This window comes from Zalophus californianus, chromosome 2, assembly GCF_009762305.2.
Source record: "Zalophus californianus isolate mZalCal1 chromosome 2, mZalCal1.pri.v2, whole genome shotgun sequence".
Taxonomy (NCBI): Eukaryota; Metazoa; Chordata; class Mammalia; order Carnivora; family Otariidae; genus Zalophus; species Zalophus californianus.
The window spans coordinates 164,687,496-164,710,864 of record NC_045596.1 but is presented as its reverse complement, the minus strand read 5'-3'; the positions used below and the strand labels follow the sequence as shown (position 1 = coordinate 164,710,864).

The following is a 23,369-nucleotide window of genomic DNA, read 5'->3' as shown; positions in this document are numbered from 1 at the left end:
GAGAGGACAAGGAACTGGGCTAGAAGGGATGGGGGGATGACCAGGTTCCTCTCTTCCTGCTCCCTCTCTCGCCCGACCTTACGCCAAGCCCTCCACTCCCGTTTCTCCAGACCATGGCTGCCCAGAAGCTAGGGTCTTGCAGCCCCGTGGCACACAGTGTCAGCTGTGCCAGGCTCCCAGTGTCAGGTCCCAGCTCAGAGGCCTCCACTTACCTACGGGGGGCCCACAGGTAAGCACCCACCCACCTCCTTTCTCCCCTCTCCCCCCAGCTGTCCTCATCACATGGCATTTCTTCCTGATGCCACCTGCCGTGCACATGGCCCTGACCCCACCCAGGAAAGGGGCTGACCTTGAGCCTACATGTGGGGAGGGGGCGCATTTAACGGTTCCTTTCAACTTCGCTGCCTCACAGAGATGTCGAGGAGGGAATTGATGACCTATTTTACAGGTAAGAAAACTGAGGCTCAGATGTGCACCAAGGCGTAACACCAAAACCTCTGCACTTTCCTTTACACGATGAAAAGGCTTGACTTTCAACCTCAACGCTGAAGAATGCCAAAAGGACGCTTCTAAAATCCCCTTACCGGACCCTCGTTGGATTGATTGATTTTACGAAGAAATGAAGGCAGCGTTTTTGGTGGATAGTGCTAATCCCTCACATTTCTGTACCATTTTTAACCTTTCCCAGTCATGCATAGGCTATCTCATGTTTACAGGGAATGATCCATGGAGGTTCAGACAGGTTTCATGGATTTTTTTTTCCTTTCCAATAGAGGCCATTCGATCAATGTAAAACTAAATGTGATTTAATGGAAAGACTTGTGTTTAAAATTTTGCAAATCAAAATCATTTCTGTGTCCGATTTTTTAGACATACCAAGCTATTGTATGGAACTTTCATGCTGTCACGGAAGGATCCCAGGAAAGGAGTCAGCGGGCCTGGAACTGCTGTAGATGCCCACACCCCCTCCTGCTCAGTGAGCTCCAGGCTGGGGCCGGCAGCAGGGTCACGGAGAGGCAGGAGAGCTGGGTCCTGGTGGCTCGTCTCGGCTGCAGAGCCAGCAAAAGCCCTCCTTGCTAAACTGGGAGACTTTGGGCAAGTCACTGAATTGCTCTAGAGTCTCAATCTCCCCATCTATCAAATGAGGCTACTGGTGCCTAACTTATAAGAGTGTGGTGATGATTCATCATGTTGTTCAATATATATTCACTAAGCACCTACTGTGTGCCATGGATTCTTCTAGATGCTGGAAATACAGTAGTGAATGAGACAGACAAGGTCCCTGTCCTCATAGAATTTATTTTTTAATGCGGACAGGGGGAGACAGATAGTAAACCAGAAATAGGAGCATTCCAGCTGATGAAGACAAACAGAATGAGGTCACAGAGTGGGTGGGTGGGCAGCTGAGGGTGAGGTTGTGTGGGCAAAGGGTGAGCTGGGACAGACGAAAAGGAGCCAGCTAGCTCTGGCGAGAACAGGGAAGACAGAGAAAACTTGAAACGCAAGGGCCCCAAGTGGGACAGGTTAGGTGTGTCTGAGGAAGAGAGCACAGGCGAGCGCAGGGGCCACAGCCACGGGAGGGAGAGGGCAGAGCCCGGCGAGCCTCGGCACCCGGCCCTGCAGCCAGCTGGCAGTCAGCGTCCATGGAGACCATCACTCCTGGTAGACACGGTCCACGGAAAGCACGTAAACTGGCATTCTGGAAGGTGAGTGTCCAACAGCAGTACCAAACCCCCACGCCCCTCAAGCCCATCATGAGACCTATAAAATCATCCCGAACGCCACCTGCAGCCATGACAAAAACTAACAGAGAACTTAGTTTGCACCAGACCTGGGGAGTAAGAGTGGCTCTGAATGCTTAATCCTCTGGGAAGACAGTACCCAAAGACTGGGTGGTGCTCCAGCCACAGACAGGGGAGGGGCCCTTCTCACATCTTTAGCCTCACCTCTGATGTGAGAACCGTCCCCTGCACGCACCTGCACACAATCCCGTCCCACAGCCTGGAGGCAAAGGTGAAAGGAAGAGGAGTTGAAGGCTGACCTGCTGGCTTTCTCAACAGAGGCCACGTGGAAGCTCATCTTCAGACAGGTTTGGGGGCAGTTATTTATAAAAAGAAGCACCCCCAGATATCCCAGCTGCCATGGCCAAGATCAACTCACACTCAAGGTTAATTAGATAGAAAAATCCAAGTGCTAGCCCACAAAAACAATCTTATGGCCAGGCCTGGCTACATAATTTGCATAGCCCAGTGCAAAATGAAAATGCAGTGTTAAAAAACGATGAACAATTTTTTTAAAGATTTTACTTACTCACTTATTTATTTATTTGGAAAGCACGAGCAGGGGGAGGGGCAGAGGGAGAGGGAGAAAGAGAATCTTAAGCAGACTCCCCGCTGAGCGTGGAGCCCGACATGGGGCTCGATCCCACAACCCTGAGATCATGACCTGAGCCAAAACCGAGAGTCAGATACTTAATTGACTGAGCCACCCAGGCGCCCCAATAAAATGACGAACAACTTCAAAAAGTCACAGCAGAGCACTAAAACAAGCATAAGTCCCTTCTAGGAGCTGGACCGTGAGCCACTGCCCTGGTTGTCCGCACAGGAAGAAGCCAGCCTCAATAAGGGTAGGGGGTGGGGGGGTTGTTTTTAAGCTCTAGCACTAGTAGAAAGGAATCCGCCCAGAAATCAGACCTGTGTGACCTGCTGTGACCTGGGGAATGGAACCTTACCCCCGCCCCCACAGCCTAAGCCTTCCTTGTCCCGAACAATGGGGTTCACGGGATCACATCCTCTGGGCTACTGTCCTGCCGGTAAGGAGGGCAGTGTGAGGCCAGTGAGCTCAGGAAGGTGGAGGTGCTGGGAATGGGGAGGCCCCGCACCACTCGAAGGATCCTGAGTGTTCACCAAGACCGGCAGAGTGCTTGGATTTCTGAAGAACAGTGACATTCCCCAGCCATTAAGTCAAATTAACATAATTCAAACAAAACACCTAATTTTAGCTCTGTGTAACAATTCCTCCTCACCAGAACAGACACCCCTGCCTCCCCTCGCAGGAGCGCAGTGCCCGAGAGAGAGAGAGGCAGGAGGAAACCAAACCACTCCGACACAGGCCTCTCACTGAGGCAGGCACCAAATTGTTCCTAGCTTCACAGCCAAGAGACGTGCTCCTGGCTGGCTTCTGCTGCATCCAGCAGCTGAGCATCCTGCTGGCCCAGCTCCTCGGCGCTTCGCTCGGCAACTGAGCAGGGCTCAGCACTCAGAGCAGCCCCTCTAGGACCAGAGACACCGTGACAGCCCGGCCCAAGTGGGAAGCAGGCGCCCCGAGGCTCTCCCAGGGCACCGGGTCCCACAGCCTCAGCTGTCCTGCCTGTGAAATCAGAGCAGTGTCTCCTGATTGGCCTCCTTCCCTCAAAGAGTTGTTTAAGACATTAAGGATTGTTATTCCATGGGTCTGTGTTGAATGAACATCACCAGATTCATTCAATCAACCCACAGGTTCCGGGGACGCAGAGATGACCAGCTACAACCCTGTGCACCATCTAAGGAGGAAAACAAGCATTTAACCCCGGGATTGGCAAGTGGTACAAGGTCAGATCCAGCCCCCACAAGTGAAGAATGATTTTCACATTTTTAATGTGAAATGGCGGGGGGAGAAAAAGAATAACATTTGTAACACATGAAAATAAATGCCATTCAAGTTACAGTGTCCATAAATAAAGTTGTATTGGAACATAGCCATGATCATTCATTTGCGGCTGCCTTCGTGCCACAGGGGCAGAAGTGAATGCCTGCAGCAGAGACTAAAAAATATTGGCTCTCTGGCCTTTTACAGCAAAAGTTCGCCTTACCTCTGATTTTAACAAAACACTTAGTGCCCTGACACTGAGATTAGCAGTGCTCATGGAACACAGAAGAGGTTATTTCTACTTAATAAAGTCAGGGAAGCCTTCCTGGAAGGGGTGATACTTTTTTCTGCATTTGAAAGACGAAGAGGAGTTCATTTTGTAGCCCAGGGGAGAGGAGTTTCAGACTTAGGTGGACAGCACTGCCAGTATGAACAAGGCCTGCGGGGCATGGCAGCCTATAGGAAAAGACCAGCACATTATTTACAGGAAAAGGAAGGAAGAATATAAAGCTGAAAGAAGACTTAGGCCAAGTGTGAAGAGTGCAGTGTACCTGCAAAGGCGCTTTTCTTGTGCCCCTTTGCCCCAAGAAAGAAGCACAGTGCAAGAGAAGGTATCTAAGATAGATAGATGGATGGATAGATAGACAGATAGGCAGGCCGACTCAGTAACTCAAAGGGGCAACAAGACCTTGCATCCAAATAGTACTCAGAAGTGTCCGGCTCGGGGCCTGCTCAGCCAGGAGCCTTGGGGAGGTCACTGCCTGCATCCAGGCCTCAGGTCCCATCTGTAGAATGAGCAGGTTGTATTTGATGAATGTGCCTCGAAGGCCAGGGATGCACAGAACAAACTAAGTGTCCACCCCAGGCCACGGCTGGCAGCGCATCGGGCCCTGAACCTACCCGGGGCTGCACGTGGCACCAAAAAGCATTAATTAGGGCAGTGGGACAAGGACCAGTTTGGAATAATCTAACCAGGGCACATCTCCTTCCACCAGGCCCGGAGAGGGCTCAGGCTTTTGTGCCCAAATTGGGCTCCCTGCAGCCTCCTTCTAGCAGAGGCACCCAGGGGCTCCCGAAAGGACATAGCCCCTCCGCCCACGGTGCAGAAATGCACACTGATTTCTGCATGTTCTTGTTGTGCCGCCTTTATGTGGTAGGGCTGTTTCTACATGGAACAGAAGAACCCCAATCCCCCTTTCCTTCTCTGAGTTCCCCCCACCATGTTGTGCTCAAAGAATCACAGCTTGTGATTTCTCGCCAGAGCACAGAAGACAGAATCCTGGAGAGCTGGTTCTGGTATTTGCTTGGCCAATAAAGACAGCTGCGTACTCTGGACACATTTCCTTTCTCTGGACCATAGTTTCCCCAGGAAGGGTTGGGGTATGAGATCTCCAGGGTCCCTTCCAATCTGCTATATCAGCTAGCCCACTCCGAGCCCTCCGTTCTACAGGTGAGAAGACAGAGGCCCAGAGAGGTGAAGTGATTTTCCCAAGGTCACCCAGCCACTTCCTGAGGGGCACAGTCAGGACCAGCATCCTTGGCTCCTCCTGTTCCCATTCTCTGGCACTGGGCACGCCCTGCCTGTGTGTCTGTTTGTCTGGATGCCTGTGTCCAGCCATAGCCCTGGGTCTCTCTGCATCCACATCTGCACCTGCATCTCCATCCTCACCTCCACCTCGTGTCTGTGTCTCCATTGCTAGACCCATATCTGCGGTGTTGGCTCTGCTTCAGGGAAGGCACGCCTTCTCTTCCCACTTGCTCTGGAGGACCATGGAGGGCGGCGGGGGTGGTATTTTATCTCCGAGTCAAGGGTAGCATTCTCACCAAGCCCTGGGCTCTGTGTTAGTGCTTACACGCATCCTCCCCTGAGGTACTTACTTTCATTTCATTCCCTTGATCCTCAGAACAGCCCTAGAGGCAGGAAGGTGAAGGTTTCCAAATCGGGTAGCTGGTGTGAACTTCGGCCCTCGCTCTCATCAGATGTATGACCTTGGGCAAGTTACTTAACCTTCCTGAGCCCTCCAAGGTCCTCATTGGGCTGTTGTGCCAGTCCCTCGGGCTAAGTGGGCTCAAGTAAGGGGTGTGCAGGTCAGAGGTGCCTCTTGCCTTCCCTCCTCTCCTTCAGTGGAGGGAACATCAGCCACCTACGGCTGGGCCTCACTGTTCTTCTCCTGGAAGCTGGGTAGGCAACGGATAGATAAAAAAAAAAAAAAAAAGAAAGAAAGAAAAGAAAAAAAACAGAAGGCGACATGGCTTGGTCCACAACTTCCCACATCTGCTACCGCCTGCTTGTTATAAAAAACCAGGACTTTATCGAGACATGTCCAACATTTCAGTCCCAGCTCCAGTGCTCACTAGCATGTGAAACGCACTTAATCTTCCTGAACCTCACCTTCCTCCCATGCAAAATGGAAAAGCTGCTCCCTGCTTCTCCAAAGGGCCATCGGGAGGACAAGGGAAACAAGGCACTGGGTGCTGTAACCACGGCTACTGTCCTCGAGGCGCTGGCTCCCTGGCTCCTGGGGCTCTCTGAGGCCTGAATATTCAGGGGCTCATCTCCCGAAAGATGCGACCACTGGAGAAGTTTCCAGTTCAACAGCAGCCTGGACTGGACTCCCCCTTTCTGGGACACTTCTCTCCTGCCTCTCTCCAGTCCCAGCCGAGCAGCCACTGGAGAAAATGTGACAGGTTCTCGGCGCCAGGGGCTTCCATTAAAACCAGTGAGCCCTGCATTCCAGACAGAAGGACAGGGCCACTGGGGCACAGGCCTGAAATCGGAAAAGACCTTCAGCTGGGGCTGAACGGGAATACTGACCTCTCCTGATAATACTCACTCCTTGGAAACTCAGTCAGTGATGAAGCTGGGATTTTCCAAAAATGCGCAATTCATCTCTAAAAGGGAGCCTCTAAAAAAGCCATGATTGTCTGGCAAACCACATCGTGTATCCAACAGCAAACTGCCTGTGCTTTGGGCCATGGGTTTGCCTGAGTCTGCTTTCCAGGAAAACACAGGCAGCAAGGGCTGCTCGAGCCCCCTCCCCCACTGGAGTCAGGGCCTCCCGGGCTCCACCAAGCTCCACGGGAGGACGAGTCTCGCTTTGCTCATGACCTTGAAAGCAACGCAGCGTGTGACAGATCCAGTCACCTTCCACTGAAAATAGAAGGTGCTCTGCCTCCTGAATTCTCTGTTCACCTGCGGCAGGTACTCTCTGCCCTCCCAGAGGTTACACTTTGTTGCAAACATAGAAGGAGGCACCTTACTGGCCTCAGCAGGAGGTTTATGGAGCCACAGGGGGTCTGATTATTCAGGCTCTCCAAAAACATACACCCCCAAGGACGGGATCTGTTCACCTTGAGCATGGAGACCTTCCAACAGCCCAAGTAACTCACACGTTTTATCAGCACACCTTCTCTCCTTGACCCGTCCACAGGAACAGCAGGGTCGTGGGAGTAACAGACTGGATGGGATGAGGGTCAGCCAGCTGAACCAGAACCCTACGCTGAGTGCTCTTTCACACTTCTGCTAACATTCCTATGCCCTGAAGCCTCATAGCCATTAGAGCTGGACCACAACACAAGACAGCCTCCCCCGCCCCCAGATTTCTCTGCCAGCACACCTGAGGCTGGCTTTGTAAATTCACAGAATCTCAGAATCACTGTACGACCCCCGCCCCCCCCAGAAGCCCTCTAAATCAATCCCCTTATTTTAGAGGAAGGAAAACTGAGGGTCAAAGAAGCATCCAAAGCTACACAAGAGAGTGGAAAAGAAGCAGAACTCGGCTCTCTTAACTCCAAGTCTGTTCTTTTCATCCACAACCACAAGTAGTTAATGCTCACAAATCAGAGAGGTGGTATGGAAGGAAGGAGAGGCTCCATTATTTTATTATTTATTTATTTGAGAGGGGGAGGGGCAGAAGGAGAGAGTTTTAAGCAGACTCCACGCTGAGTGTGGAGCCTGCACGGGACTCGATCTCACGACCCTGTTATTATGACCTGAGCCAAACCAAGCGTCAAAGGCTCAACCGACTGTGCCACCAGGTGCCCCAGGAGAGGCTCCATTAATTGAGAAATGCCAGGTAATGATTTAGTTTCATTTCCTGACTGGGTCCATAATCCTGATTTGTCCTGGGACTTAGTTGAAAGTGCCATTAGCTTTAAAAGGCTTGGGAAACTCCCTGGACCCATACATAGTGGCTGAGTGGGAAGGGATCCTGGACACCACCTCTCCAGCCTCCCTTCAGGGCTGGCACCCCTTCTATCGCATCTCTGACCCCGAATCAGGAAAGCTGCTTAGAGGAAGCGAAGCTGGGCCCTAAGAGAGAGTAGGGAGTAGGCTGAGTTCCAGAGTGGGTGCGGCATGTGAAGGTGCAGGGCTGGGAGCACCACAGGCCCTGGGAGCACAGTGACGGGGGTGATGAGGGATAAGACCCCAGTGGCAGGCAGATCACGAGTGGCCTCGGGAGCTGTGGGAAAGAGTCTGACTTTATCCTAAAGGCGATGGGAAGTACCGAAGGGTCCTTGTGAGGAAAGGGGATGCCTATCACACAGTGTTTGTAAAAGCATGACTCTTGCTCTAAGGTAAAGACTGGATTGGAAAGGCAAAGCCTAGAGGAGGTTATTGCAGGAATGATACATGAGCAAGAGCATTGGAGACACGGGCTGGGGCAGAGAACGGCGGATTCATGGGCAACATCCTTAAACGTCCTACCGGCTGATGGTAGAGCTTCACCCTGGTACAGAATCATAACGTTTTTTCCAACCCCCTTTCTAGGTCCTGTCGGGCGTGGGGTGCTACCCACGTGGAGTATAAGTGTCAAGATTCATCCACACGGCTTGCAGTCCAGATGTCCCCCCAATGCAGGTCTGCTCAAGAACAAGGTCAAAGGCTGAGGCGCATGGGACAGGCAAAGTTTTATTTAGAGTCAAAGAGGAAAAGGCCAGTGGTCACATTTTTTAAAATCTTCATTGATTTATCCATTTGGTGGTCAAAATGCAGACGTGTTTCTCCCTGCCACCCGACCCCCACATCCACAGGCTGTTTATGCTCGTGTTTTAGATTTATCGGTTGCTCTGTGGGAGATGGGTGTGTGTGGTGACGGAGATCCTAGAGCAAACATTTATTGGGTGCTTTACATATATTAACTCACTCAATCCTTTTTTTTAAAGATTTTATTTATTTATTTGACAGAGAGAGACAGTGAGAGAGTGAACACAAGTGGCGGGGGGGGCGATCAGAGGGAGAAGCAGGCTTCCCGCCAAGCAGGGAGCCCAATGCGGGGCTCGATCCCAGGACCCTGGGATCATGACCTGAGCTGAAGGCAAACGCTAAACGACTGAGCCACCCAGGCGCCCCTCACTCAATCCTTGCAACAACCCTGCATGGTTGAGCAGTACATATTACTTTCTCTACCTTATAAATACCACTGATACTCAGGGAGGGTAACTGAGCAACTTGCCCAAAGTCCCCAGCTAATAAACATCTGAGCCAGGACACCAACGCATGGCCATCTGAATCCATCTCACTCCAAAGCTCGCATCTCTTCATTGCTGCTTCAACAGCACAATCAAAGATGACCCCCTGACACGCACTGAAGTCCTCTGACTTTTCTGGTCACCTTGCAACATGAGCATAGTGGAATATGGGGCAGGGCAATCTAACCTCGTTGAGGACTTGGGAGGCCATGTTCACACTGAATTCTGCCAGAAGAGTTGGCATTAGTGTGTGAGGCAAAAGATGCTGCAGACAGAGGCGCCTGGCTGGCTCAGTGGGTAGAGCATGCAATTCTTGATCTCAGGGTCATGAGTTCAAGCCCCACGTTGAGTGTAGCACTTACTTAAAAAAAAAAAAAAAGACTCAACAAATAGCAAGATCTAAAGGCAGAGAAAGCATACATATCTGAAGTACTAGAAGCTCAGAGTCCAGCTGAGTGCAGCATGCAGAAAAGAGATGAAATGGGAAAGGTAGTTATGGGCTAGTCTGGTGGGGGTGGGGGGTTTAAGGAGCCCAGAGTAATGAGCCTGGACTATATTCTAAGGGCAATTAGGAAGCCACTGAAGGATTTAAAAGAGGGAGTGTCAAAATCTGATTTGCATTTTGGAAGCTCACTCTGGCTGCAGAACGGAGGATTAGACCCAACACACACACATTTTCAAGTTGGTTTACAATGGATGGCTTCACATGCCAAGACCCAACTGCCCAGACTTTTGGGACCACACTCCAGCTCCACTTTGAGCCAGTACATTCTGTTACCTACTTGGCTCTAGTCCACATCACCTTGGAATTCTTTATTGGGGGTGTGACATCATCTATAAATTCCAAGCTTTCAATCCAGACACAGAGGCAGAGAAGGCTGGCTATCCTTTCTGACAAGCAGGGCACCCTCTGCCTTTTCTTTTAATTATATTACATTGCAGTTTTAATTACATTACATCTTAAACATATTCTTACCTTTTTATTAGAAACATATTCTTAAAAACAAATTCTTTTAAGCAGCATTTGTAGTGAATGCATAGCATTTTGCCATATGGGCAATGGTGCTGAAGTCCTTCATTGAAAAGTCAGTTAGTCCTGCCTCCCCACAGCCCACCCCAAGCCCCGGGACTTGCCTTCCCTGCAGGCAGGAGCATCCACCAGTCAGATTTCTTAGTTTCACATGGCCGGTAGGCTTTGTCACGTGCATGTGCCCTAGTTAAAGCAATCACTCAGAAGATCTGCACTCCAGGGCCTTGCTGGAAAGCGCGGACTGGAACCGACACCTCTCCTTTCCACCACCAGCCCAACAGACTCCCGGATATTTAAGAACCTTTTCTATTAGCTCTCTCCCTCTCTCAACCGAGAGCTCCAGGAAGCTACCTGACAATCTATGCTCCCAAAAGGACTCATCATTTTCTTCCTAAGCTGTTCCTCGCCTCTTTCCTGGTTCAATGAAAGGCATCGCCAACTAACTAGCCCAACACCAAATCAGAAATGAGGTCGCGTGGACTTTTTTTTTTTTTAACCAATGAGCCACCCAGGTGCCCCTGAGCCATATATTTTTTTTTTGATGTAGTGTTCCATGATTCATTGTTTGTGCATAACACCCAGTGCTCCACACAGAATGTGCCCTCTTTAATACCCATCACCAGGCTAACCCATCCCCCCACCCCCCTCTCCTCTAGAACCCTCAGTTTGTTTTTCAGAGTCCATCGTCTCTCATGGTTCGTTTCCCCCTCCGATTTACTCCCCTTCATTCTTCCCCTCCTGCTATCTTCTTCTTTTTCTTTTTTTTTTTTAACATATGTTGCATTATTTGTTTCAGAAGTACAGATCTGTGATTCAACAGTCTTGCACAATTCACAGAGCTCACCATAGCACATACCCTCCCCAATGTCTATCACCCAGCCACCCCATCCCTCCCACCCCCCACCACTCCAGCAACACTCAGTTTGTTTCCTGAGATTAAGAATTCCTCATATTAGTGAGGTCATATGATACATGTCTTTCTCCGATTGACTTATTTCACTCAGCATAACACCCTCCAGTTCCGTCCACGTCATTGCAAATGGCAAGATCTCATTCCTTTTGATGGCTGCATAATATTCCATTGTATATATATACCACATCTTCTTTATCCATTCATCTGTCGATGGACATCTTGGCTCTTTCCACAGTTTGGCTATTGTAGACATTACTGCTACAAACATTGGGGTGCACGTACCCCTTCGAATCCCTACATTTGTATCTTTGTGGTAAATACCCAGTAGTGCAACTGCTGGATCTTATGGTAGCTCTATTTCCAACTGTTTAAGGAACCTCCATACTGTTTTCCAGAGGGGTTGCACCAGCTTGCATTCCCACCAGCAGTGTAGGAGGGTTCCCCTTTCTCCACATACGTGGACATTTAATCGTACACACATACACACACACACAGGCAAATAGGTTAATATAAGTCAAAGTGAAACCTACTACAGATCAGCCTTGACTACTTATTGGTACCCACTCTACTACAACAAAGACCAATTTTCTCCACCACCCAAATAGCTCATTGGCCACATGCTCTCTTGTCCCCAGGAGCCACCCCAGCTCAAACCAGCCTGCCCCTTAGCTGCATTATCCCTCAGCATGTCACAGAGTTTCTGTGCCAAGGCACAGGAACCTTTCAGACTTCTGCCTGGAGCCCCTCAGGTTGCCTCTGCCCTGTGGACACAGCTGGGCCCCTGCCTTAGCTCTCTCTGCTGCCCCTTCCAGGACTCGCTCACGCCGCTCTCTTTGTTCCCACTGTTGGGCCCATGGTTCCCAGCCCACCGCCCCCTCCAGACCTTCTCGCCCACCCTCCACACACGCTATTGCCTCAGCTGAATGGCCCGGCCCACTGAAGACCCAGCCTCGACCTCCAGAAGCCTCCCGGGCCCCCTCCCCAGGCCACCCCTCTCTTGACCCTGACCAGGCTTACTCCCCGCATGGGACTGGCCATAGCGCTTAAGCCAACCCTTTACTTGCCCCCTTCCTATGGGGAATTGGAGTCTGATGCTGGGTGGAGGGAGGGGCCAGGCACCTGCATGTCTGGCAAGCTCCCCTCGGGTGAGGCTTGCACAGAGCTAACCAGAGAGCATTTGTTCTAGCAGAGCTATGGGAATAAGCTGACGGATTATGACAAGACTAAGGGAAGATCAAACCAGGAGATGAAGGAAAGAAGTGAGGAGTAGAGGCTTTGTATTTACTTATTCTTTTATTCTATATCTAACTCCCCAAAGGAAGTGGGCAAGTAAAGGGTTGACTTTAGCATTGTGGCCAGTCCCAGGAGAAGGAAGCCTATCGCTCTACTAGAACAAAGGCTCTCTGGTTAGCTCTGTGCAAGCCTCACCGGAGGGAAGCTTGCAGGACATGCAGGTGCCGGGCCCCACCTGCACCCAGTGTCGGACTCTGCAGGTGGAGATGGGGCAGGTCTGTGGATAACAAGCCCTCTCCCCCAGCTGCTCTGATACTAGCAAAGTTGAGGGGCCATGGGGCCCATTATCCCATCTCTTTTCTGGTGGGTCTCACCCTGGGTGTTTGGGGGCTGCCCTTTCAATCTCAGAACCGAGTGGAGGAATCACGGACCTCCTTCCTTTTCCCTATAGGGCTTCCTGTTGCTCGGTCCCTACCTGTCCCAATTCTACTTTAATAACATTCACTGCCTTCTGACTTCCTGTTCCTGTCTTCTTCCTGACTGTACCCTGCTCCCTCGGCCGTACTTAGACCACTTGACTTCTTCGGGGCAGCAGATGAAAACATGGGCATCCAAGCGAGGGATGGGCATGGGCAAGAGCTGGGCCACCCTCCCCTCCTGTTCCTGCCATGCCTCGCGGCCCTAAACACCAAGTCCAGCTGTCGACAAGCACTTCATATGAAGGCCCAGGACCCCAGAGGGCCAGGGATTCCTCCACATAACAAGCAAAAGTGCCAGGTAGGAGGAAAGAATAGAGGACAATGGCAGAAATGCTAGTACTCCAGAGCTACACATTATTAAACAATTCATGGACAAGATGCTGACTTGGTAGGCAGAGAAATCTCCACAACAGAAAGTAAAGAGGAAATAACCATTTTGTGAGGCAGAAGAGCCAGAAATAGAGCAGGTAATCTCCAGGATTCAGTTTTCAGCCACTCTTTCATTTGGCCTGTTGTCTTAACCCAAGTGCCTGGGCAGACCCCTCACGGTCACGCGGGCTGCTCCTGAGACCTACAGAGGAGCCTCTGAACACGCATGTTCCAACGGGAATCAGAGGCCAGCACTTCGGTCCTAAGCCCAACTCACCGGCCTCCATTCTGCCCTGGGTTACTTCCTCCTCTGGCAAGCTTCCCAAGAATTTGCAAGTCCTTCTGGTGAAGGCAGCAGAAGTACGTCTGTGCTGTCTCCCCTCTGGGTGCCTCACACAACCTTGACTGCCCTGGGGGTGCGTCATATACCTAAGCAGGCAGCCTCATGCCGAGGTCTGCGAATAAGCTCGGAAACCAGGCTGGGCATGAGCCCCGCTCTGCGAGGCTCCAGGGAGACAATGCCTGTAGGACACACAGGCTCTCGATAAATACAGACCCCTCCTTTGATAAACAAAGCAGCTTGCTTTGCAGTAGCATGGTCAACAATGCTCTGAAATGGACAAAAGTGTACTAACGGAAACGGAATATGTATTATCGCCTTAGCAAAGACACGGAGAAATTCTCTTTGAAGGGAACCATCCAGTCACATTGGAAGCAAAGGAAAAAAGTTTTGTTTTGTTTTTTTTAATTGGCTGACATTAAATCTTCTTTGCTTTAGCTTTGAGCGACCATAATGCACATTTTCCTTTCTTGGTGCATGTGTTACGCTTGCACAGAGTCTCCCTGGAGGGGTCTGGTCTGCCCATAACACCATGTGTTCCATTATCTGTGATATCACACACCCTGGATTTATCAGCCATGGTTCTACCGGTGATGGTATTCTAAGAAAATTTAGGAACCACTTTCATGTTCCCCTTTTGATTTACAGCTACAATTGCCATGCAGGACTTTAATAAAGCCCATCTCAAAGTTTTAGACTGGACCCATGGAGATAACTAAGTCTGCAATAATAAATCTTGTCAAAATGGGAAATTCATTCCTTTCCTGAAAATGAAATGAAGATATGATTTGAAGTACCCTTTTCTCATTTACCAGCACTGAAATAATAATGTGCTGGTCTTCCCAGGCACACATCAAAATTTCACACCACCAACTGGAAGGTCAGGCAAGAGCTCTGGTATTGGATTCATTAGAAAGAATAGTTTAATTAATAATCATTATGTTATTTAAAAAATAATCATTATGTTATTAACTATAACCTTTTGAATATCATGGGAGTTTTAAAGTTTACAAAGCACATTCGTTTGATTCTCATCCCTATTTTGCAGATGAGCAAACTGAGGCTCAGAGAAATTCAGAAGCATATGCACGCACATGTAGCTGGAACTGCAATCCAGGATGGACTCCTAGCCTAGCATGCTGTAAAAGAGAGGTTTTGAGCTGTTTTTCCAGAACCAGAAATGGAGATATGGAGCCAAGGAAAGCTTATTTGCTTTTTTTCAAAAACCAAACATTGATGACTTTGCTTTAGTCAGAATAATTCAGGGAAAAAATAGATTTAGTTGGTTCCAATTCTGTAGGGCCAACTCTTCCAAAATCAGTTTAGTAGAAAGGATAAAACAAGAATGCACATTGCACACACACACCCTAGGACAAAGGTTGACAAGGTGGAGAAGGAACAGTGGGGTGGAGGTGAGGAGGGCATTCAGGAAGGGTTCCCTGAAGAATGGAGTGATGGGCTCGGACACTGAAGGGGAAGAAGTGATGAGAGATCTGCCTCTACAAAGGCATTATGGAGGCAAAGCATGGGGATGAAAAGTGCCTGCACATGATCCCCATTCACTAGTGTCCGTTCATTTTTGTTGAAAGGAGGAGGAAGAAGCCTCAGACTGGGGTTAAGAAAAAGCCATAGTGAAAGGAGATAAGCAGAACCAGTGAGCCAGCACTTTGCTAAGCTGAACAAGAGAAGGGACAGGTCACAGGGGCTGCCACACGGTCCCCTTCACGGGGAGGCCATTTGCTTCAGGTTCTGAGTTTTGGCTGCCGACCCACTTACTTTGAGCAGCGGCTGTGAGGAGCAAAAGATGTGCAAACTAAAGAGTGCTGGACATCACTGAGGATGTAGTGTCTGTGCTCACAAGACCCTGCTCTCCTGGTCTGGCAAAGGGCTGGGGTGTCGGGAGCAGCCAGGGAACAGCCCCAATGCCACTGTCCCTGCAGCTGGGCTGGAAGCACTGGGTTGGGAGAGGAACCTAGAGCAGGCTGGGAAAGTTCGCACAACTTCAGCCACTGCCGGTAGCTCCCAGAGCTCCAGAAAGGCAGGGCTATGGCCGTTTTTGGAGGATCCCAAGGCACTAAAATAAGAAGAGATGCCAAAGCAGGGTTGTGGTATATTTTAAAGGCTCGCAACTAATAAATTAACATGTTTAAATAATGAACGTGCAATGTACCATGATTATGCTATTCCAAAGCCAGAGACTTTATATACAAATATTAATTCATACTGCAACATATACTCGTGATGTGATGTGGCAACGGGACCTAGAGTTAAAGACGTCTGCGGAACACCCTTCTCTTTCCATCCCGTCTGCTATATCTCAGATTGAAAGGATAAACTCATTTGCAGACAACAGCAGAAGTTTACATCTGAGACCCTTACAATCAGAAGACGTGGGCCCACATGACACTCGGGCTTAACTTCCTTCCCTTCACCCCACTCTTGCTCACCCCTCCCCCACCTCACCCCATCACACTCCTGGCCTCGACCTACTCCGGACTCGTGCAAGTCACCCCAAGTCTCCCCTGCGAGTCCAGTCACAGGATCACACAAAGACAGGTCCGCAGTCTGGGAGTGGGGCCTTGTCCCGCTGTGCGAGGGGGGCCGAGCACTCCCCGGGGAGCCCTGTCTGGTCTGGAAAGACCAATGGGCACAGCTGCACAGCAGAGTGGTGAAGACCACGTTCCCACTCCTCTGCTCGCTTGGCTTGTTCTCTGCTCTCTTCTTCTTGGCTCCTTGAGGCCCTGTGCAAACACTGTTGTTCCAAATGGCTAAAACCACTTGACATTTAGTGCAGCAGAGACCCTGCAAGGAACTAACTACATGCTCTGTGGTGGAATTCACTGCACCAAAAAATTAGATCGTTCCACTGCTTGCCTGTGAATCTCTATTGCCTTGCCAATGATTAGAAAAGAAAGAAATGTCAGACTTTCTTCGGATGCCCCCAAAAGACAGTCAAAGAGTATATTGTTCACCTGAACCCGTGTCTATGACAAGACAACATCGGAGCAAACAGAGACAAATATATTAATCTGCTCATTCAACCAATCATCCCATACATGTTCGCTGCACACCCATTATGTGTCAGGCGCCAGGGCTACAGCCAGGAATAGGGTATGATCCCTTCCTTCAACAAAAGCAGAAGATGAAGCAGGGGGACAGAAGCAGGGACAAGGAGAGAGCTTAGCGAACACCATGCCAGGGTACTGACAGGTATGGCAGGGAGCAGGATTAGCGGGACCCCTTAAAGCAGGGCCGAGCTGCCAGACCCTCTTCTCCCTAGCTATCTCCCTCACGCCTTCATCCTCTCCTCCTTTATTTAATTGTGACCCTCCTCCCATGCTGGGCCTTACTTTCTCTCCAACCTCCCTGTCCTCCTCCCCCAACCTCAAGCCCTGGGTAAACATAAAAAGCACACATATTCCTGTGCCCAAGGCATCCTCAGCCTTAGAAAGCTTTCATTCTTCATGCAAATGCCTGCTTTACACATGCTTTGCGATTTATTTATTTCCATCCCAACCTTCAGAAGCAGGGGGACTTATCAGTAAATGTCATAAATTCCGGATTTTTTTTTCTTTAAAGCTGCAGCTCCAACAGCCAGCATCTGACAAGGATGCATGCTACACAAACAGAAACCTGAATGAAGCCCCAGAAGAATGCAGGCATTTTTAGAGCTCCAGAGTTTTAGCTCAATTCCCTGTGTCGAGGTGGTTTCTATCTGTGTCAGTCAGTGCGTCACAACACCAGCCTCCATCCCCCGTTGCACAGCACCCCCTTAGCAAGCACCTTCCCACACAATATCATCAACCATAAAAACTGCAACCAGTGTTGAAGTTACAACCACGATTCTTTCTACAAACGGGGAGGGATTCGGTCTGCTCAGTCAGTCCCCGCTAAGCAGGTTACCCATGGGACAAACACCTTTCCTTTCCGTAAATTCAGCGTGCCCTTGGCTCAGCTATATATTCCTATGAATTACCAATTCACTGGAATAAAATGTTCGCTTGCATCTGTGAAGTTCTTTCTTCGTGCTCATGACAAGGATGGTTCCACGGCAGCCCCAATCTGTGGTGACCAACGGTAAAGTCCTCACCTGCTTGATTTTAATCATCTTTCCCTTCAAACATTCCTTCATTGGCCCAAGTTAGACTTCACCTCAGATGAACCTTCAACCCTGGCCATCTGCTTCCCCGGCCCCTACAGGAGCGTCCTCTGCCTCCTCTAAATATCTCTTTCTGCATGGTTCTGTCTCCCTCACTTTTCCCTCCAGGGCCCTCCACCTTCTTATGATTTTGCATTTTGCTATAAATTTTAACTCTAGTCTCTGAGATGGCCCTCTAGACTATGCCCATAGCTAAGAGACCTCACAGTTATTATGGAATACAAACCAAGCACCCCATATCATACCCTCCTCGCCCCAAGAATTGGCTCTGCGAGTTTATGTCACCACTATCACTTTGACTTAAGATTTCCCTACTATTGTATCAGTCCTAGCACCCAGGGTACGGCATACAGTAATGAATATCTGTATGGGAGATTTCTGAATGCTTACTGACGCAGTATGCTATGACCAGCTATAAAACAAAATAACACAACTCAGGGGGAGGAAAATCTATTTTCATCTAGCACTCAAAATGGACATAAAGTTCATAAGAAGGTAAAGATTAAGACCAAAGAGATAAAAGGAATATTGAGATTGCCACTCTTATGTGTGTGTATTATATGCAGTTGGGATGCAGAGTTATATTGAAGGGAGCTTCATAGGATGGAAAGAAACCAAAGAAGAGAAGAAGGGAGAGTTCTGTTTTGACTATTGCTCAAAAAAATTATTTAAGGTATCAGGAGCATCAAGGAAGAAGCTCCAGAGCAAGAAGTGGGATAAAAACACCGAGTGAGCAGTTTGGGAGAGGATGGGCTTGGCTCCTAAAGCAATAGGCAGGAATGGAAATAGAGAGCACGCTTTTCTAACAAGAAATTTACATGCATGCCAAGAAAGTGGGTGAACACTGTCAGATATAACCAGACTTCCCCCTGCCTGACTCACAGGATGGGCTCTGGTATTTCAGACCCTAGCAGAAGGACTTGAGATTCTCTAAGTGGCACCAACCCAAACTCTGATTCACCATAGGTTTGGGGAAGGCCTCTTTTTCCGTCCTGCTAAAGGGGTGGTGCCTTTGGGAAACTACTATTTACACACACCATGGAAATCCCTTGAGGGAGGAGGGGCTGGCTCTTGAAGGGGTGCAGGAAAGCCTAGAGTGGGCTGGTTAATTCGGTTACAGTCAGAGAACATCTCTGCCCCTGTGTCTCATCTCTAGGAAAAAGCCTGATGTTGGTCTTGCTGACCAACTGCTAAGTGGAGTGTGACCCACAAGCTGTCTTTTCTGCTGTCAACCAAGGCTCCAAACTTCTTTCTCAGCGTGAGACAATTTCGGGGGGGGGGACCCAAAACCAAAAACATTTCCTTCTCAATCAAGACCAGTGCCTCTGCCTGGAACCCTGAGGGGTCCCATTCCCTGGTGAGTAAGCTTGCAGGCTGTGCCACACACGGACTTCTTTGGGTTAAAATGGCTCTCCTGACGTTGGAGTTCAGCCCTACCTCCACTTCCCAGAACTGCATCCATGTACTGCTGGCCTCCTCCACGGGGGGAAGGTGGGCTCTAAAACACCTCTTAGCTGGAGCCTTCTGCCCAATTAACCACACCCTCCCTTTGCAATGAAAGATATTTCAGACTAAGAGGTGTTTCTCACCAAAGGTGTTTCTAGAGGTGCTTTGAGTCAGGGGTAGGGAGACCTCAGACCCAGAAGAAAATGCTCAACACACCAACAGCTGCTTTAAGGGGTCTGGGTCATGGGGTGGGGGCAGGGAGATACCTTGTCTCGGCACCCCTCCACAAAAAGGCAGACCTGTTCTCTGACCAGGCCCTTGGGCCAAGCTGGACAGCACCCTGTCTGGCTTCCAAAGGAACTTCCCCTCCTGGCCATCAGTCGCTCATCTTGAGTGACCCAAACATAGGATGCTGCCAAATGCCCCGGGGGCATGCCTTTCTGCATCTGGACTCGGGAGGGTTAGGAAAGGCACTTCCTGGGCTCGAGAAGGGTCGAGGAAGGACAGGAGAACTTGGGAACAAAGCTCTCCTTGTGGGAGCGTGGGTCACCGGGGGAGGCGCCAGGCAGAGCAGCCTCGGGAGCCCGGAGCCGCATTTCCCCAAACCAGCTTCCTCTCAAAGCCAGGAGAGGCGGCGAGCCGGAGCGGAGTAGCCCATCACCCTCGCGGGCCGCCGGGAGGCCGGAAAAGTTCCTCCCAGGGCGGCGCGGGCCTGCCGGCATCTGTCCAAGGTGCTGAAAGGTCTCCGCGGCCGGCGGGCCGGCGGGCTTCTGCGCGCCTTCAGCCTGCTGGCCGCCCGCTCTGCCCTTCCAGCCTCTTGCCCTGTCCTCTGCCCCGCCGCACCAAAGCCTCTTCCCTCCTCCTCTTCCATCCCGCGCCCTCTAGTCTCGAGCGGCATCAACTCCGCCGGCGCCCGGGTCTCCGCGCCCCCACCTCGTTCTTAGGTCCGCCGAGCCCCTTTCCCCAGCGGCCACCTCCAGGGCGCCTCTGCCGCCGGGCTGTCGCCGCCGCCCCCCTCTTACCTTCTTCTTTCGGTCACGGGAGCGGTTCCTCCGCTTCCTGTTGGATTCCTCCTTCTCCTTCTGCTCCTGGAGGGCCTGCGCCTCGATGTCTTTGATTTTCTTCAGCTGTTTGGCCGCTTGAGCCATGGCGGGTCACGGTGCTCCGGTCCCCGCCTCCCGGACCCCTCACACTTGGCAATCCAGGTGGCGACACCCTCCCGAGGAGGGAAAAAAAAAATGAGTCTCTGCTCCGCGGAGGGGGGAGCTTCTTTCCCCACCGCGGGAAGGATGCGGCCGGGTCGGCTGGGGAGGCGGCTGCAAGACGCTCGGAGGGCGAGGCGCGCCGCGGCTGCCCGGCGGCCCCCGGATGGCGCCTCCCGCCGCGGCCGGAGCTCGCTCGCCAGCGCCCGGGACGGGCTCTGGGCTCGGCCCCGCCGCCTCCCTCCCTCCGTCCCTCCCTCCCTCTCCTGCGGCGGCGGCGGCGGCGGCGGCGGCGGCGGCGGCGGTGCGGGGGGCGGGGGCGGGGAGGCGGCTCGTACTGCGGCGAGCGGCGAGCGGGCCGGGGAGGAGGCGGACTCCAGCAGTTAACGCAGGAGGGCGCGGGGGCCGCTCGCGGCCGGGGGACCCGGCCGGCCCGACGAGGCTGGGCGCGCTCGGCGCCCGCGCTGGTGCATTGCGAGCGGCCGGCTACAGGCGGGCGGGCCGGCCGGGCTTCCACCACTGCAGTGCCGCCGCCGCGGCCGCCAGACGCACGGGCCCCCGTGCCGTCGGGTCTCAGGGAACAAAGCCGGTCGCTCTACCCGGAGCTATTGGGGCGCCACGGGGGACCCTACTGCGGGCAGCCTCGCCGCGCCGAGGGGCGAGGGGAGGCTACGGCGGGCGACGGGCCCCGTGCCGAGGCGACCAGCAGACCAGCGCGCCTGGAGGCGGCGGCGGAAGCGACAGCACCCGTGGGGCGCCGAGGCTCGGACCGCGCGGCTGGGGTGGGGGCGGGGGCGGGACAGGGGCCGGGCCTTGCGGCGCCCCCCGGCGGCAGCCGCGGCACGGCCGGGCCAAGCCAGCGCCGAGCCTTCGCGGTTGTTTTGCCGAGGGCGCCCGCCGAGGGGCGCGCGCGGTGCCAAGGCTCCCCGGGGAAGAGGCCGTTTCCCCCACGTCGCTAGCTTAGAGCTTGATTTGCCCCTTCTAGACCATGTGGGCCTTTCATTTGCATATTTGCCAATTATAGCTAGAAAACGTGTCCAAGATGAAGTGAGCAGTTTTCCCTTGAGTTCCCTTTTGACGGGAGTGGAACTAGGTTTTTGCACCAGAGACCGCCCACCCCCCATTCTCAACACTCTCACACACACCCCCTCTCTCGGCAACGCCGCCTTTCCCGGGGTTCAGCTGTAAAGAACCAAACACCTGGCTGTTTAGGTCACGCAGCCGCAAAGGCAGGCTGCGGAAGGAGGAGGGGCCTTAAGCTCATCCACCCCCTCCTTCGGGCGACCCGCGGGAAAACCGAGGCCCCAACTTGGGAACCACTGCCCCTCCAGTCTGGTGCCGCTCCCAACCCACTCCTTCCATCAGGTGGCACGGAGCTCCTGACCCACATAAGGTAAAAGTGCATTTGTAGAAAATAATATTTAGGAATTGGTGAAGTCAGATGAAATAGTGTGCTTCCTTTGGTCCTAAACTGAGGGCTTGATGCAGACATTTAACCAAGCACAGAGCAGAGCCTGGCGAGTGGGAATCTCTTCTGTATTATGGCCAAATGCCTCCCAAAGGGCTCTGAGCACGCCCCTCATCCCTGCCTAGTCTTCCACCATCCTCTCTACCTAGATGCGAGTCAGTAATTAAGGGGCTGGCTGAACCTTTGCTTTGACCATTGTCCCCCAGGGCTGGGTTCTGGACCCTCTTCTCCTCTCTCTAGCTCAGCATTGTCCAACTGAAGCTTAATGGAAGCCACAAATCCCAATCTCCTATGTAATTTAAATTTTCAAGTAGCCACATTTAAAAAAGTTAAAAGAAACTGGTAAAATTAATTTTAATGATTTATTTTATTCAGTGTATCCAAAGTGTTATCATTTCAACATGCAGACGATGTAAAATTATTAATGAGATACCTCACATTCTTTTATACTTCAACATTCAGTGTGTATTTTATATTTAGAGCGCATCTCAATTCAGACCAGGCACATTTTCGTTGTTTAGGAGGTACATGTGACTCCTGCTTACTGTGTTGGACAGCACAGCTCTAGATGGTCTCCCCAAGCCAGCTCCCCCGTGTCCATGGCTATAATCAGCCTGCCAAGGAGGCACACATTTCCTCTCGGGCGCAGACCTCTCCTCTGAGTGCCAGGCCCGCGCACCTGTGACCGGAGGCCTCCTCCCTGTTAGCGCCTGCATCCCTGCTTGCCACCCGCCCATCCATCCCTCACAATGCAGTCACACTCATCTTTTCAAAATACACATCTGATCATTGTCACTTCTCAGCTTACCATCCTTCTTTTTGGCTTCTAGGACAAAGATCAGAATCTTCTGTCTGGCCCAGGAGAACCCGAATGATCAGGCTCTTCCTACCCCCGGCTGGTCTTACCCCAGCTGTGCCCTGGTACAGTGCTCCAGCCCCACCTTGTCAGTGCTGTCCCTGCTGCCCAGCCCGGACTGCTCTGTCCCGGTCTAACTGTCCTCTCAACCAGGCCCTAGTCTGGCTAATTCCAGCTCACTCATCTACATCAAGGGAGTCTTCACTTTGTCCAGCAGGCCCTTCTGGAGCCCCCAACTAGCTCTACCATCTCATCATAACACCATCTGTGCCTCCTTCAGAACACCTGCCCTAAGTACACTTTTACACTGGTGTGATGGTTTTTTTGATGCACGTCTCCCCAACTAGACTGTAACTCCGTAAGGGAAGGCATAGTGTCTGGTTTGGCTCACCCTTGTATCCTCAGTAGCTTTCATGGTGCCTGGCACATAGTAGGGCTCAATAAATGTGTGTGAAAGAATCAACAAGTCTACCATGTACGGGCTTCAGGAATAACAATAAGACTAGCTGACACTTATTCAGCACTTCCATTTGCACTGGGCATTGTCACCAGCTTCCAGATGGGGGAAATGGGGCACAAGGGAGTGAAGTCACTTACTCAAGGTCTCAGCTCATCAGTCGTGGAGCCAGGATCTGGCCCTCACCGGCTGGCCCCAGAGCACATACTCTTAACCATGAAGCTGCACTCAATTACTCAATCTCCTTATCTATAAACAAGGACACTGGTAATACCTCCCTTGAAGCATTGTCAGGAGGACGCGGGGAGAGAGCAAATG

The 23,369-nt window shown here is 51.5% G+C and overlaps 1 protein-coding gene across 11 annotated transcripts in view; it reads right to left on the bottom strand.

The window, feature by feature from the left end:
* Positions 1-20,356, bottom strand: part of ANK1 (ankyrin 1) — a 213,347-nt gene extending 192,991 nt beyond the window's left edge. For 4 of the 11 annotated variants that reach the window (XM_027597645.2, XM_027597652.2, XM_027597650.2 and 1 more), the window contains exon 1: positions 20,091-20,355. In XM_027597645.2, the coding sequence (XP_027453446.1) occupies positions 20,091-20,216 (126 nt within the window). In that variant the 5' untranslated portion in view covers positions 20,217-20,355. Of the gene's footprint in view, positions 1-20,090 lie in introns of all 11 variants that reach the window. The other 7 variants (XM_027597655.2, XM_027597656.1, XM_027597642.2 and 4 more) reach the window with 4 other exon arrangements.
* Positions 20,357-23,369: the final 3,013 nt, after the last annotated feature.